Source organism: Lycorma delicatula, chromosome 1 (assembly GCF_047948215.1).
Source record: "Lycorma delicatula isolate Av1 chromosome 1, ASM4794821v1, whole genome shotgun sequence".
NCBI classification, from domain to species: Eukaryota; Metazoa; Arthropoda; class Insecta; order Hemiptera; family Fulgoridae; genus Lycorma; species Lycorma delicatula.
The window spans coordinates 321745244-321763545 of record NC_134455.1 but is presented as its reverse complement, the minus strand read 5'-3'; the positions used below and the strand labels follow the sequence as shown (position 1 = coordinate 321763545).

The window sequence follows — 18302 nt, the reverse complement described above, 5'->3', positions numbered from 1 at the left end:
TTTAGCACATCGAGCACTGATCTCAGTTTTTGTGCAAGATGTTGTAGTGTGACCAAAACCTTGGCATGTGAAACATCGCCGTGGGTTGGGTATGAATGGTCGTACCCGAACCGAGAGGTAACCCACTTTAATCTTCTCTGGTGGAACAGGGAGATTGAATGTTAATATAAGAGACGGTGTCGGTTCTTCTGTTCCGTTCTGCCGTTTCATTATACGTTTCACTTCAACAACATCTTGGTGGCATAGCTCATCAACTATTTTTGAGATATCTATATCTAGAAGGTCTCTACAAAAAATTACACCCCGGCTCGTATTTAACGTTTTGTGGCATTCTGCACTTATATTTATACCACCCATATTACGGAGACGTAAGATAGATCGACTCTGTTCATCGTTCAATGTTTCAACCAGAATCGATACTTCGTGTAATTTCCTGATATTCTTCGGGGAGCCACTTGCACCTGTTATGGTTTTGTTAATTAAGAAAGGTGAAACCTTTTGAAGGGAGCCACCTTCCTGACTATTTCTGAGAACAACGAATCTAATATTTTTATATTTCGATTCTAACAAGTTGTGGTTCTCTTCAGTAGGACTTTTATCCTCGTCAGACAAAGCTGACCGAGGTCTCTTCACAAGACTGTATTTGGTGGTTTTTTCAGATGGACCACCAACCATCATTGTGTTTATTGTTGGAACTGAAATTTTGGTCCCACGAGTACCGGCGAAAAATGGACCACTCCAGCAGAGCGCACGCGTACTGGAGCTAGAGCTAAATACAACTGGGTTCGCCCTGGTGCCCAGAGGACATCGTTCGAGACTCACTACGTAGAGCCATTCAGCCATCGGCACGATTTGTTCCAACCTTTGGTTACGGTTGCGTTTCGTAAGATGTCGCAACACCACCGAGTGTAAATGTAAGAAATATCAGTGTAGGTTGTTGTTGTGTAATTGTGTATGTGTGTATGTTGTAAGTTATGTAGTGTTCTTGGTGTAGTATATGTGTATAATGTAACGTGTTCCGCAGCTCATTGTATAGTGGGAAGGAAAGCTGCGGAGGCTAGGCCCGTGGGGATGCCAGCCCCCAAAGTCTTAAAGAATAAGACTCCCCGTCGGGGTGGCAAGAATCTGTGCAAAAATAAAGTAAATAAGTGTTTTAACGTGTGTTGATATTTTGGTACATCTACTTGGAATATTTTACTAATATCAATGATACTGATTTACTACATATAGCTTTCTTTGAATTTTTAATTGTACTGAATACTACTGCTTTTGAGAAGTATGGGTGTTAAGTTAAATAAATCTATTTTGATATTTTTTTATATCCCCAAGATTGGCTCTTCAGGTAACAAATCAATTTTAAAAGGCTGTTGAATATAAGAAGTTTTACATAACTCTTATAAACTTATTTTTTTAGTACACTTATAATGAAGTAATGGATTCTGTTTTTATAGGGTTTAAAGTCTTAAAATAGTGATTGGAAAACTAAACTTAAATTCTTTAGGAGTAAAATTCCAAGATATGTAAGCTCTGCAAAAAGTTTAAATTAAGGACTAATTAGAAAGAAGGAAGTTAGCTAAAATATAGATTTATTTTTATTATTACTAACTCAGACATCTCCAAGTATTAACAAGAAAGATGGGTTGGATGAAATAACAAGATAAAAAAGCCTCCTGGAAAAGATAAACTGATCTTAAAGCCAGCATGTTAGGTGATGAAGGTCATACTTAAAGTTGTAAGTCATGGTTTGTTATCAAAAAAACAGAAAAGTGGATTATAAACAAAGAAGATGTGTTTTTTGCGAGTACTTTTCAAAACCAAGAACACATTCAAGAAATATCTATGTAGATATATACAGATTGTGAATTAGTTATAGATTGTATTATGTGTTAGTTACAGATTACACAGATGATTGTGTGTAAACAAAATTAGTATATAAAAAATAAATTACATTTTCATGAGTAAAAGAAACTGATTCTATACATTAAGAATATTGAAAAATACATATTTAATTGATTTTTTTAAATTATAAAATGACACTGCATTCTACTACAATAATAATATTATCTGAAGTACTGAAGGCATAGAAATAAATTGATGAAGTCATTTCAAATATTTAATGCATTTTTTATTCTTACATTTAACTTATCTTTCATCACAATGTATTTATTGCACTGAATAAAGATACAAAATAGCTCATAAACAAAATTACATGTATGTACTTGTCGCTCTGTATTTGCTTTCTTTCACCTAAGAGATTTCTAAATTTTCTAACATAACTTGCATAAGAAAATATAACACATTGTTGTACAATAAACAATGGAAACAACATAAGAACAAATGAATGAAAACATAACCTAAACATTCTCCACAACAGAAAAGAAACCTCACTCGTAACAGTAAAGACAATAATCAACTAGGCTTACCTATTGTTTAAATCATTCTTAATATCCTGGTTGAAATATTTTTAGAACACTTAGAATATACTATTGTATTAAACAGAAAAAAGCATACAGACAAAATATCATAATGAATGATACTACATAAAAACTTTAAAAATATCTACTTAACGAGTTCAACTCTTTAGACCTTAACATTCACAAAATGAGATAACTACATACCTACAAAATGTACAGAAAACTCATCAAAACTTCAATACACACAATATATTTATTAATTACAACACAGAGTATAAATATGCGGTGTTATTGTAATGGGTTAAAAATAATAAAATATTTAAAACACACTAATGGCAACATGCCCAAGCTTATTTATTATATAGGGACAACAGGCTGATGCCCAATAAGTTACTGGTAGATGATGAATTCTTTGTTGTGAAAAATGCCATGTTGACTGATATTAGAACCCTACACTTACAGATGAAAGGCAGAAATGTTACTTCTCTTTCACATAATCAACAACATCTTATTTAAAATACAGAATAAAATCAAAACACAACAATAAAAAAGAAATATGATGTTAACACAATCAAAAACTCAGGATGAAATAAAATTTGTTTTGAAAGCAATACTGCTTTGAAAACACAATATAAAATTTTTGTGTTGCTTTAAAACCAAAACACAACACAAAATAACAAAGTACTTGTTGATAACCAATACAGTAATAAAGCAATATGCAATTTCAGAGACTACACAAATAAAACCATTACATTAAGCAAACCAGTAACACATTCCTCCACGGTATAAATAATACAATCAAAACACCAACCAAATCATCTTCAGCTGGTGTCATCTTTTAGAAACTGGACCCTTATACATAAAAATTTTTGAAGTAGAATACAAATGCCATAAACTTAACAGACTTGAATAATATGAAATGTACAAACATTAAATTTAACAAAAGCAACATATTTAGCAAACAGATTAATTATATTATCAGACTAAGAAAACCATTTCAAGCAAGACCAAATTTCAAACAATAGTGCCATCTAAGTCATCACTAACGAAGTAGGAATTGCATCAAATGGAATTCCAAAATTACCTTTTAAAAGTATGATTTCATGTATTTAGAAATTAATTTTAAAATTTGTAACAAAATATATTTTTTGTTTTCATGAAAATCGCTTACCTTTATGAAACATCCTAGTAGTTCAACAAATTCATAAGTCACTTCAGTACCAAACCTTTTTGAGTTTATTCTTTGAAACAACTGAGTAATCAATATAAGGAAATTGGTTGAGTTATCTTTTTCTCTGCTAGTCCAAACATGAAACACCATATCTGTAAAAAAAAAATTAAAAAGCCTTTGATAATGGAGAAATCTTGGCCAAGCAATTTTTGTACAGTAGACACTCATTTTGTGTGTAATTTACAAATTAAGCTCCAAATGAAACATGAATTAATTAACAAAGAATTAAAATGAAGTACAAAATAATTAATGCTGAATATTATCATGCTATATTTGCAATATCAGAAGTACTGTTGAAATAGAACACTGGACATCATGGACTGTAAAGGAGGGACTTTCATTGTACATTTATATAGCTTTTTGTATTTTAAAAATGTTTAAATCATTCTTTTTTTCAATTTCTGTTCTTAGTACATACTAGAAACCAAGTAGCATGGAACCATAAATGTTGAAATATTCCTTAATTATTTAAATATTGAACTGGAACTTTTTTTATTCCCTGATCCAGAAAACTGCAGATTTTTGTATCAAACATAATACTAATAAAATTTGTTACAGAATTTCTTAAAAAGTCTAAAAAAACTGGTGATGACAATGCTTTCCAGCTACAACTAATAAAATTAAATGCCTTTTGTAAAATATATGCATTTACTTTTTTCCCACCATTTTGACCACAGTTTGCATTCCACTCAAGCCAGTGCTAGCTCATAACTCAAGTTTATAATAGTATTTCTGTTTACTTCCACAACAGGAATATTATTTTTGCTGTTGAGATGCTTCATATGAAATCATTTTATTTCAGAACTTGATTTTTTTCATTGACCCACATTATTAGCTAAACATAAGAAACATTTCTTTTCTGCCACCATAATTCAACTTTTGTGGAAAAGGAACCTTTCAAAATGTATTACAGATTTACAAACAACTGTATAATATATAATATTTGTAAGAAACAAAAGAAAAAACACTTCATATCCCATAAGAAAAAACTGAAAACCCCTATAAAACAAAAAAAAAAAAAAAAAAAAAAACTATAAAAGAATTACAAACATGTAAAGGAGGATTTTATTTGCCTAACATACTTATTTAAAAATTAATATTTTTTAATCAGCGTCAAAAATTTGTATTCAACTGGCAGAATATTTTATATTTACAACATTGTGCTATGTTCATATAATTTAACCCTGCTGTACTGTTTGTCAATATGACCTGAAAGAGTTTTTATCCTGTCATTTTTTCTGCTGAAGATTTTAATTTAGGTTTTTAAGACATTACTTTTGTTTTGAAGAATTTAGCCGTATGATAATTTTTAATATTATTTTTTATTATTTCCCTATTTTTTAGTTGTATTATGTACTGTTCCGGGTCAATATGATCCAATGCAAATTTTATATTATATCATGTACTACCCACTGTGGATGGGCTGGGGGTTGGGATATGTAATTGATATCTACACTACAATATGGTGTCCTTGTTTTCTTGAAAGTTTTATGTCTGAACTTGCATGTATTACATCAGCATCATCAATTATGAAACACTATTCAAGTGAAGCAAATGATTAATAAGAAAAGAAGACAAACATTATGTAACTGAAATATTTACAAATTTTACATGACTGCTGTAATTATGCAAGTCTCAACATGAATTTTTGTCACACTTGGATATGTCACTCACACACAACAGGCACAATACTATAAATAACAAAAACAATTCAGTTATTTAGACTGATTTCATTTTTTATGTAGTACAATATGAGTATGGCAAATAAAATAGAACAAAACAAAGTTCAAGGAAACACAGCAGTTTCCGACAGTGAAGAAGTGTCAGAGAATGAAAATCATATAAGTGCCAAGAATGATAGTGATACTGATGACTCTGATGAGGATAGTGGAGCATGGCAAAGAAATTCTGCAACAAATACAAGTATACTTTCTAAGAATGGAGAGATTCAGTGGAAGGTGAAGCCTCCACAACACGGACAGTAAGCTGCCCAAAACATTATCAAAAATGCACTTGGTGTCATGAGATATGCATCTTCCAGGATAACATGTATGGTAAGTTCATTTCATCTTATTCTCAAATCTATCAAAAATGAAGTAATAAAAGTGACTACATTAATGAGTTCCTGAGTTTATAGAGAAAAATGGAGGACATCTCATTTCTGGCATACTGTGGATTATTGATACTGGCAGGGGTTTATAAATAATCTCACAGGGAATCAATAAAAAGCTTATGGGATCCAGACACTGGATGTTCCATATTCTGAGCAACTATGTCTCTTGAAAGATTTTGTTCAATATAGAGTTTTACGTTTAGATAATATATCACATGTAACGAACGAAGGCGTACAAATAAATTAGCTCTTGTACGTGAACTCTGAGAAAAGTGGGTAGAAGTTCTATCAAAATGATATTACCATAATGATTGTAACAATTGATGAACATTAGTAGTACTTATTTGATGAAATGGCAGGTTTATACTGTAAAAGAATGAGGTGGCAGCCAGAGAAGAATCACAAATCAACAGTTGTGTAGGATTTGATTAGTAACCTCAGAGATCACAATGTTGCAATCTATAACCTTTTTATATTTTACAACTTAGGGCAGCTTTTTATAAGAAAAAAAATAACTATGTTTGGAACCATAACAAAAAATGGGAAAGTATTGCCAGTGCAAGTAGCAAATAAGAACAATCACAGCTCATCATTCTTCTTTCCTAATAACACAACAGTAGTGAACTATGTTCCAAAAAAACACTAAGTGAACTTATGAGTATTTTACATACTGGAGCAGAGATAAGCTTGCTAACTTGCTAACACAAAACTAAATGATGGCCAGTGATCATTTTTTACATGCTTGTCATAATTTTTTTCATAATATTTTTTTACAAAATTCATTTTTCTTTGGACATCAGTCAATTCTAACAGGTATAAAAATTCACTAATTAAAAGATTTCATTTACAAGAATTCGGAAAATCACTTATGACACCAAATAGATGAAATCAAGCAAATACATGCCTTGAACACTGAATTTGCTAAATATTGTGAAAGTAACATAAGGACAAGATAAACTTTTGCCTCTCTCAGGAAATTCTGACAGGGAAGTTACAGCCTATTTTTCATTTAATGAATGTTTTCATCCATTACATTTAGTGTTTAAATTTTATTTTTTAACATTTATTTAATATCTCTAACTCTACAAAACATTATGCTTCAAAATATGTAAAAATTAGAATAGTAGGCTATTCAAGTAAATGTATTTATATTGCCATTGATTTCATTATCCAATTTATTGATGTTATTGAAACATAAATACATAAGTATTATTATTTATTGAACTCTATAATTTTAATACTAAATAATTTTAATAAGATATTTATTTTTATACACAATTACACAGGTCATATTGACCAGTATTTTAATACAGTAAATGCGAACAAAACACCAGGGTTAAATAATCATAGTATATATAAACACATGAGGATAAGTCAATAATTATCCAGAACACAACTATAAACTTTAATCCAATGAAAATAAAAAACTAATAATAACACATCGTTTTTCACAGTCACCTTGCATTTCAATTGTTGCACAAACATTTTTATATTCTCAGAAAAAAATGTTTATTTCTTGGTTGAAGGTGAATTGATAGTTTCTTAATATCCCTTTGAGTGGAATAATGACTGACAGTCTCAATAAGTGAAATCAGGACTATACAGAGGATGAGCCAATATCTCAAACTTGATTTTATGAGAGGTTTCAAACATGTGGGCAGCATTATGTAGACAGGTGTTATCATGCAACAAAACAATGCTTAACAAAAGTTTTCCCCAGTGTTTTCTTTGAATTGCAGGCTTCAGCTTCTCAGAAACCAGTTTACTGTAATGGTTATTTTTACCAATTTCTAGATAATATTCCACTACTGGGACCTTTAAGTCCCAAAAAACTGTTAACATTAATCTTCCTTCAGACAGTTAAATTTCAAATTTTTTCAGATACCTGATTGTGGATATCTCCATTCCATACACTACCACTTTAAGGCTACAAATGGTAACCCATGTTTCATCACCACTGATAATTTTCTCAAAATGCATCATCTTCATTAACAGAGCTAAAATTTATTTACAGATGTTCGAGTGCATATGTGCATTTGTTTGCCCACATTATCAGTTGTTTTGAGACCCAGCTTGTACTTGAAAATTAAGTATCGAGGATGGTTTTGTAAGCACAACCATAACTAACTTGTAGACTGTTTACCATTTCATCAATAATCACATGTCTAACCTTCAAAATAATGACACAAATGCTCATTGTTGTCATCAGTTGAAACCGAAGATGGGCATCCCATTCCTTCTTCATTTGCATGAAAATTTTTTAATTTAATTAATCCAATCTAGACACTCCAATATGATAGAACACTGTTCCCATACTGTGCTATAAGTCTTTAATAGAATTGTCCTGATACTTCTTCAGGCCATAACAAACAGATTACCCAATGATGCTCAGTTTTAGGTATGGAAAGCAGTATGGCCATGGTTAACATTACTGTTGTGACAAAAGACTTGATTTATAGAGTTCAATTCAACACAGAAATGTTAAGATAGAAACTATGATGTAGAGATAAAAAAATATATTTGAAAAATTGAAATATATAGAAGATGTATGACTTCATAACAGTTCACTTTACATCAGTGATAGAGATGATAAACATACCTTCATAATATCTTTTTAATTTTTTGAAACATTTTTAATACAAAATTTATATTTTAAACCATTATTGTAGACCTGTAAGCCAGGGTCCTCCTTCTTCCACAGTGGCTGAAAGAACTACATTTTTTTTAGATAAAAATCATACAAATTATGTAAAATATGATTAAGAAAAAGATTTAAACTCTAGTCAATGAGTTCTAAAAATAAATTCTTCCAGTTCCCAAAAGAGTACTAAAGAAAAAGACAAAAAAAGCAGAATTAAAAAAAAATGAATCACCTGCTCAATGTACATTCTTTATTTCAAGGTACTTACTTCTTAGTACATTCAATAATACTGGAGCTACACAATACACCTTACTCCACGTAATACAGACGAATCGTATACTGTAGAGTACTTTCATGACAACCATATCATCCATAACTGACATCTTACTAACTTCTTCAAGTAATATTATATACTGAAAAAAAAATTGTAAATACTAGACAAAACATATACAGTAATGGTAAATTCTTAACAAAAGTACAAATTGCAATTTCAGTAATCTTAATCAAAAAAATTCAAACAGTTTTCAAAACCAAAGTTACTTATTTGCAGAGATGTGTGAAGCTGAGACTAGTAAATCTACCTCATTTTATAAACAACTATTCAAAAGAATGGTTGAAGCACCACACCTTATTATCTGTCACTTGTTCATCTCAAAGGTATGAAGTTGTGTGCCCACTATACCTGCATTTGTTAGGAAGTCATAATTTAAGTTACAAATTTTAATTAACTTCAGTTATATATTTCTACAGCAACCCTTAATTAAAAAGCCACTAACTCTAAGTTATCCTTACCTCATTTACAAATAACATTTTAACAAATGTCATTGTCCTCATTAACAAATTCCTTATTTTAACAAAAAAAAGAATCTCCTGAAAATTAATACATTTAGCCGATTAGAGAAATAACTCTTCACTAGCAAGTAATTAAATTATCAAAGAGTACATTTTTATCTGACCCTTCCTGAATGCTAGGCAGATTAATCTGACCATGCTCATGAATAAAGTTTGAGTGATATAATTTTCCAAGAATTCTCCATTCACACGTACCTACTTTTCCAGAGTTGGTCACTGTAACTCTTCTAATTTACTATCTTTCCTTTCACACACCTATCTCTCCATATCAAGGTATTTCCTTGTATGTTCATCACTCCACACGAAAGAACATTTCAAATTTGGATGAAATCAGTTTTTCATCCATCACCATTTTAAAATTTATGTACCTCGTATTGCTTTTAATCCAGACTACTTCATGTTTTCTAGAATCTAATTCTTATTCTACTTCATCTTGCATGTCTGTAATTTAATGCAGTGTTTCTTGCTAGACTATACTTATTTAGATTGTTAGTTTTTACTGGAATGATATATGATGAATACACTGGAAAGAGATATGATAAATACAGAGTCGCTCTTGATGGATCTTGTTATCTCACAAGAGGTGTCACATGAGTTCTGTAGTAGTATGTGCAAAAATATATTTATAAAGAAAATCAAAATAGTTGTGGTAATAAAGAAATTACTGATTTTATTTCTGGAAACTGACTGTAAGTAAAGTATATGGTTGTGTTAATATTTTGCAAGCTTTCTGGTTTTACAAGTTTTCTTATGAATTTATTCCAATGTAAAAACATACTATTTTAATAAATATTTTATTTTTCTTCAAGGCTGAAAGAGATAAATTATTAAAAAATAAATTTAACATTTTTCTTTTGAAAATTTTATTCAATAAAATCATGATATTAATATCTGAAGATTAGATGAATACAGGGAAGAAAAGTTTGCTGTAGGACAGTGAAGGCAATAAGGAAAAATGTAAAAATTAAATATTGATAATAAGCCTGGTTACATAATTAAACAAATAAACTACTTTAATGATGTATTTCAAAATATTAATGGCAAATAAAAATCTACAAGAGAAAAAGAGTACTGTTATAATAACTGATAATTAGAAAAAGGAAAAAGCTTCTTTAGAGGTTGAACTGATGAAATTAAATTCACTTAATCAATGTTTTTCAATATCACTCAGAAAATTTCATTCAAAATTAAGCTACTCCAGAAACAGTAAATGAGTATATAGGTGATGTGGTAAAAAGGTAGCTCCTGTTATTGGATTTAATTTTAAGGACAATATGTTGGAAAGCTGTCATCAATTGACAGGGATTGGAAGTGTAAGTAAGCTAAGGAATTATTATTAGTTTTGTTTAATGGTTTAATAAGGACATTACCAGTAATTAAATCACTCACAGCTCAAGGTTAAAATTAGTATTCCTCAATCAATCAGTATGAAAAAAAAAATCACCTTACACCAACTGCAAGAAATATGTTCTAAAACATGAATGTATACGCACTTACACTCATGCACAAAGATAAAATGTCTGACTAAAATATTAATTTAAAAATTATTGTTATAGTAATATAAGAAAATTAATAAAATACAGAATAGAAAAATAATATTAAAAATTAATATGGTTAAAAACTTCAATACCATTTGCAGGATATGAGGCATTCTAATATCCTCTTTTGACAATGCATCTAACAAAGAAATAAGATTACTGAAATCCTGTTTCATACAGATTGCTGATGGGCAAACCAACAAAGTTATTGCCTGCATTGCATCCACTTGCAATCGATTTTTTTCATTCAGTGACTTATAATCCAATGGAAATCTCAAAACTCCTATTGTAAAATAACATAAATTAGTACTTTATATAAAATAACAAAAAAATAATTAAATCATTAAACAAAAATTGCTAGCGTCAAGCTGCAAAAGCTTGCAATTAATACTTATTCTTACCATTAACTGCATAATTATCATTACACGGATACAACTAATTCATTAGCTGTATAAATAAAGTTCCACTTACCAACAATTTTAAATGTATTTCCAAGTACTTTTGGAGTTGCTATTCCATCATCAGGGACTTCTTATAAGATGTTAATTCAAAATTCATATGTCATATGTGTATATTTAAATTAAAGTTGTGACATTCATATTAGTCAGTCATCAAGAAATAAAAAATAATTTATACGTCAATAAGACTGTAACGTCATATTCGTAAGATGTTTATAACTACTACTGACGTATAAATTATTTTTTATTTCTTGACGACTGACTACTTTGACAATTGTCTAACATCACAATTTCAATTTAAATATAATTATACATATGACAAGTGAATTTTAAATTAACATCTTATAAGAAATCCCTAATGATGGAGTAGCAACTCTGAAAATACTTGGAAATATATTTAAAATTGTTGGTAAGTGGAACTTTATTTATACAATTGTATTAATACCAACGGTGCCAATGCTTAGAAAATTCAATCTAATTCATTAATGTGTAAATATTATCAGAACATTAAATAATTTTCATTATACTTTGAAATATAAATTCATTAAGAAGGGGAAAATAATACATCACAGTATGCAGTCTTCACCCAAATCTGTCTCGCCTTCTTTAGACACAGAACTAAATGGTCGATTATCAAAAAATTAAATACTTCACATATTTAACAAAACTTTCTTATAACATGAATTCTATATGTTCCGAAATATTGACAGAAAACTTATTTTCTTAAAAAATATATTATTTTAGAGCATGAACTTAGAGGTCAGTGGATCTTATTATAAAAGTCATATAATAAAAGGTACATGACAGAAATTGTATTCAAATTCTTATGGCATGGCAGTAGTTACTGTAAAATTCACATCATGATGAATAGTTTAGGAAAATTAACAATCAACTGTTTACTGTTTCTGTTTACATGTTTAGCACTTAAATGCTTTAAAATATTGACAACAGCCAATACTTTAGAACAGTGCTGCCTATCAATAACATACAATATCACAAAAGTTAAAAAATTAATATAAAATAATAAAAAATTTTACTGTATATATTCTGTAAAATTTATTACACCGTGTATATACACTGTCTTCCATGAGTAGCATATTATAGCCCCAGACTAGATCAGATCTGTGCGAATTCGACTTCAACAAGCTATAGTAAACTATCATTTCACATTTTCGATCAGTTTTTCTGCCACAGATGAGTCAAAAACTATGGTAATTAGGTACAGGTTTTTTAAAAAACTTACAACTGCAATTCTACCTCAGGTGTGCAAAGCTCAGGTGAACAATGAGAAACTTTAAATGGAAAAACATTACTATTTAAAATAAAATTAAATTCATATTATTGACATGAAAATTTAAAAAGGGAAATGGATAGGGTGAATGTGGATATAGTAGGAATTAGTGAGGTTCGGTGGGAAGAGGAAGGCGACTTTTGGTCAGGTGATTTTAGAGTAATTAACTCAGCGTCAAATAATGGGCAGGCAGGAGTAGGTTTCGTGATGAACAAGAAGATAGGGAGGAGAGTGGAGTATTTCAAAACGCATAGCGATAGAATCATTGTAATAAGGATAAAATCAAAACCTAAACCGACAACGATTGTTAACGTCTATATGCCTACAAGCGCCCATGATGATGATGAGGTAGAGTGTGTATACGAAGAGATTGATGAAGCAATTAAACACGTAAAAGGAGATGAAAATTTAATAATAGTTGGAGATTGGAATGCAAGCATTGGAGAAGGCAAGGAAGGAAATATAGTGGGTGAATATGGGCTGGGCAAAAGGAATGAAAGAGGGGACCGACTTATAGAATTTTGCACCAAGTATAATTTAGTAATTGCCAACACCCAATTTAAAAATCATAATAGAAGAATATACACTTGGAAAAAGCCAGGCGATACTGGAAGGTATCAGATAGATTATATCATGGTTAAGCAAAGATTTAGAAATCAACTCGTTGACTGCAAAACTTACCCTGGAGCAGACATTGATAGCGACCATAATTTGGTGATAATGAAATGTAGATTGGGGTTTAAAAACCTGAAGAAAAGGTGTCAGATGAATCGGTGGAATTTAGAGAAGCTTGAGGAAGAGGTGGTAAAGAAGATTTTTGAGGAGGACATCGCAAGAGGTCTGAGTAAAAAAGATAAGGTAGAAAATGTAGAAGAAGAATGGGAGAATGTTAAAAAGGAAATTCTTAAATCAGCAGAAGCAAACTTAGGCGGAATAAAGAGAACTGGTAGAAAACCTTGGGTTTCAGACGATATATTACAGCTGATGGATAAACGTAGAAAGTATAAGAATGCTAGTGATGAAGAAAGTAAAAGGAACTATCGGCAATTAAGAAATGCTATAAACAGGAAGTGCAAACTGGCGAAAGAAGAGTGGATTAAAGAAAAGTGTTCAGAAGTGGAAAGAGAAATGAACATTAGTAAAATAGACGGAGCATACAGGAAAGTTAAGGAAAACTTTGGAGTACATAAATTAAAATCTAATAAGGTGTTAAACAAAGATAGTACACCAGTATATAATACGAAAGGTAAAGTCGATAGATGGGTGGAATATATTGAAGAGTTATACGGAGGAAATGAATTAGAAAATGGTGTTATAGAGGAAGAAGAGGAAGTTGAGTAGGATGAAATGGGAGAAACAATATTGAGATCTGAATTTAAGAGAGCATTAAAAGATTTAAATGGCAGAAAGGCTCCTGGAATAGACGGAATACCTGTAGAATTACTGCGCAGTGCAGGTGAGGAAGCGATTGATAGATTATACAAACTGGTGTGTAATATTTATGAAAATGGGGAATTTCCATCAGACTTCAAAAAAAGTGTTATAGTTATGATACAAAAGAAAGCAGGGGCAGATAAATGTGAAGAATACAGAACAATTAGTTTAACTAGTCATGCATCAAAAATCTTAACTAGAATTTTATACAGAAGAATTGAGAGGAGAGTGGAAGAAGTGTTAGGAGAAGACCAATTTGGGTTCAGGAAAAGTATAGGGACAAGGGAAGCAATTTTAGGCCTCAGATTAATAGTAGAAGGAAGATTAAAGAAAAACAAACCAACATACTTGGCGTTTATAGACCTAGAAAAGGCTTTCGATAACGTAGACTGGAATAAAATGTTCAGCATTTTAAAAAAATTAGGGTTCAAATACAGAGATAGAAGAACAATTGCTAACATGTACAGGAACCAAACAGCAACAATAACAATTGAAGAACATAAGAAAGAAGCCCTAATAAGAAAGGGAGTCCGACAAGGATGTTCCCTATCGCCGTTACTTTTTAATCTTTACATGGAACTAGCAGTTAATGATGTTAAAGAACAATTTAGATTCGGAGTAACAGTACAAGGTGAAAAGATAAAGATGCTACGATTTGCTGATGATATAGTAATTCTAGCCGAGAGTAAAAAGGATTTAGAAGAAACAATGAACGGCATAGATGAAGTCCTACGCAAAAACTATCGCATGAAAATAAACAAGAACAAAACAAAAGTAATGAAATGTAGTAGAAATAACAAAGATGGACCACTGAATGTGAAAATAGGAGGAGAAAAGATTATGGAGGTAGAAGAATTTTGTTATTTGGGAAGTAAAATTACTAAAGATGGACGAAGCAGGAGCGATATAAAATGCCGAATAGCACAAGCTAAACGAGCCTTCAGTAAGAAATATAATTTGTTTACATCAAAAATGAATTTAAATGTCAGGAAAAGATTTTTGAAAGTGTATGTTTGGAGTGTCGCTTTATATGGAAGTGAAACTTGGACAATCGGAGTATCTGAGAAGAAAAGTATAGAAGCTTTTGAAATGTGGTGCTATAGGAGAATGTTAAAAATCAGATGGGTGGATAAAGTGACAAATGAAGAGGTATTGCGGCAAATAGATGAAGAAAGTAGCATTTGGAAAAATATAGTTAAAAGAAGAAACAGACTTATAGGCCACATACTAAGGCATCCTGGAATAGTCGCTTTAATATTAGAAGGACAGGTAGAAGGGAAAAATTGTGTAGGCAGGCCACGTTTGGAGTATGTAAAACAAATTGTTGGGGATGTAGGATGTAGAGGGTATACTGAAATGAAACGACTAGCACTAGATAGGGAATCTTGGAGAGCTGCATCAAACCAGTCAAATGACTGAAGACAAAAAAAAAAAATTATTGACATCTTGTCCATTTTTTAGTTAGAAATTGTCACATTAAGACTTTTCATTCTTGATAGTTTTTTTGTAAACCAAGCTCTTAAAGTGCTACAGGCAGTTTTAAAGAATATCGCATGCCATTTTTAAAAAAAATTTAACATAATTCTATTTTTTATTGAATTTTATGGGTACAACAAAAATCATTTTAGAGCTTTTTTTAACTGCTATGAATTTCTTACTATATCCAATAGTACAGGCACTAAAATTGACTACAAAGCTGGCAAAAATTCATTAGTATTATTATTATTATTTTTCAGATAAGAGAAAATTTTTCTCTTACCTACAGCTTTAAATCACAATCAAAAATCAATGCTATGGAATTTTTTTTTAGTATCTAAAAAGATACTAGAAAAAAAATTATGTTAAACTATCAAACAAATTTCTGTAATAAAGTAAAATCAAGACAAAGACAACTATTTTAAAATAAAAAACCACTACTTGTACAAACAATACATGCTAATTAACAAATTGCAATACATACATTTATTTTAACAAAACAAACAAGAGATTTTAAATGTAATATAATAAAAACATAAATTAAAGTAAAAAACTAAATAGACAATAGAATTGCCTTGATTCTTAACAAACTCTCAGATAAACTGATACAAATTTTCAAAATGTCCAACATTGTTGTAGTAAACACATGTGTTCTACAGATATCAAAGTCTTACATAATATATTGTGGAGACTGTTGATTAGGACTTCCATTATTCCAGCCATTTCTTCTAATAAAGCATAGCAGATTTTGTGCAACTTTTCTTTTAAATATTCAGGCAGATAATAATCAAAGTGACAAATTTTAGCTAGCAAGTTTATTGTTCACTTGTTTGGGAAATGAATATTTAAAAATGCTGTTACTGTTTCATGCTGGTGCTCTACCTTGCTGAAACATCAACTGAATCCTATGTTACTAATTCTATGTTGCTAATGTCTCAAGACATTAGCGAGATGCCAATGGTATCTAATTTACACTCTGCATATATATATATATCTGAATAGATATACATACTTTTCATGTAAATATCTATAGTTATTAGTCCAAAGAATACATTTAACCAATTTATAATGCAAGAAGTTAGAATAATACCTACCAATAACAATAACAGAGCGAGCATTTGTTTATGTCTATTATAAACATACAATGAGTGAATTATATAAACCTTTCTTAAAAGCGTATAATTTAAAAAAATAAAAGTCAGAAACCACTGATAATGTAAGAACAATTCCAACCATTAGAAAAGAATAAATACAAACCTGAATTTAACTGAGATCTTTCTGAATGATTTATCACTGTCCAAAGACATCTCAGAAACAATGGTCTAATGGAATGTCCAAATAAAAATTCTGCAACCTTTTTTGATGCTGCTTTAGAACGACTTCCAAACAAATTCACATAATAAATAATGTCTTTTAACATTGCTGCTGGTATTTTTTTAAGATTTAAAAACAAATTTTCAATCAACTGCTCCAGTTTATTTAATATAGAAGACAGGAATCCAAATATTCTGCAATAAAAAAACTGAGAATAAGAAATGGCAAATTAGATAAAATCTGGAATCTATCTTTAAATTCGTATATTGTGCTCAATGAAAAATAATCAATACAAAACAGAGAGTTCATTGTAAATCTATAGATACAAAATGAGAAAAAGACTTTTCAGAAACATACATAATAATTTAAATCTGAAATTATAAACATTTTCAAGACTAACTTTAATCTGTCAGTTTAGTCCTAACAATGCTTGAAGCATTTTTGAATTGCATAACTTGACCAGTGTAGTCAGCAAACTTATGCAATTCATTGACAACTTTTTGTAAATTTTAAAAACCTAAATAAAATTCTATAATATATTTCCTGGAATAATTCAAGTTTCTAAAATAAAACCTGAATGCAAATTTCTAGGCTTAAAATACTTTTTTACAAATAATAAATACTATAATGAAAATAAAATGATAATAATTAACAGATTCATTTAATACATTTATTTTCAATTTATGATAAAAAATTCATAATCTAATTTTTTAATGCTAAAATTTGTGGCACATTCTGTCTGTCTGTCTGTCTGTCCACTTGCAACAGCATCACAAGAGAACCAATAGACCAACTGCTTTCAAATTTTCAGGATACATTAATGTTATCCCAAGCAAGGTTTTAGGCCATAGATTAAGGCCTAACCCCCTTGGGGATGAAGTTGTGCAGTTTTTCTCATCAAACATCTGTGTACTTTAGTCACCATAGTTACTACTATACTGTCTTTTGTAACTTAGTTTCTTTTCCAGGTATTTGTAAAGTCTGAATACTTTAATTCAGTATTATTCTCACAACCACGAGGTTAATGAACAAAGCAATGGTCCAGGGGGTGAGCCCCCTGGCTTCACATGAAGGACAACAGAAGTGAATCCTGAGCAGCTAATTAATTATGAAGTAAGTAATACTGTTTCACAACAGAAATCATTACGTTAAGTTTTTAGTTCTGTCCAGAATTTCTTACTGCAAGCACCTGAGGAACAGAAAAAACCTGGATATCCAGGCTACACGACCTATATGAGTAGAAAGATAATTAGAGAAAAAAGGTCCCAGGTTCAAATCCCAGTCAGGCATAGCATTTTCACAAATCATTCATCTCATCCTCTGAAGCAATACCTAATGGTGGTCCTGGAGAGAGGAGATATATACAAGCAAACAGCAGAAGAAATTATCTGAGCGTTGCTAGCTGCTGAAGCTTTAATACCCTACCTTTAATACTCTTTCATAAGCTTAAAAACTACTCAAAACTATAATCCAACTTTCTGACAAGCCTGTAATAATTAATGGTTACATTTCTACAGGAACTTTAATCATAATTTCATAA

General features: G+C 30.4%; 1 protein-coding gene across 1 annotated transcript in view; it reads right to left on the bottom strand.

Moving 5' to 3' along the window:
* Positions 1–18302, bottom strand: part of tefu (Serine/threonine-protein kinase tefu) — a 297692-nt gene that overhangs the window by 196273 nt on the left and 83117 nt on the right. Inside the window, exons 16-19 of the mRNA XM_075382004.1 lie at positions 16706–16956; positions 10882–11072; positions 8668–8812; positions 3586–3737 (exon numbers count right to left, since the gene is read on the bottom strand). Coding sequence (XP_075238119.1) covers positions 3586–3737; positions 8668–8812; positions 10882–11072; positions 16706–16956 — 739 coding nt within the window. The remainder of the gene's footprint in view (positions 1–3585; positions 3738–8667; positions 8813–10881; positions 11073–16705; positions 16957–18302) is intronic.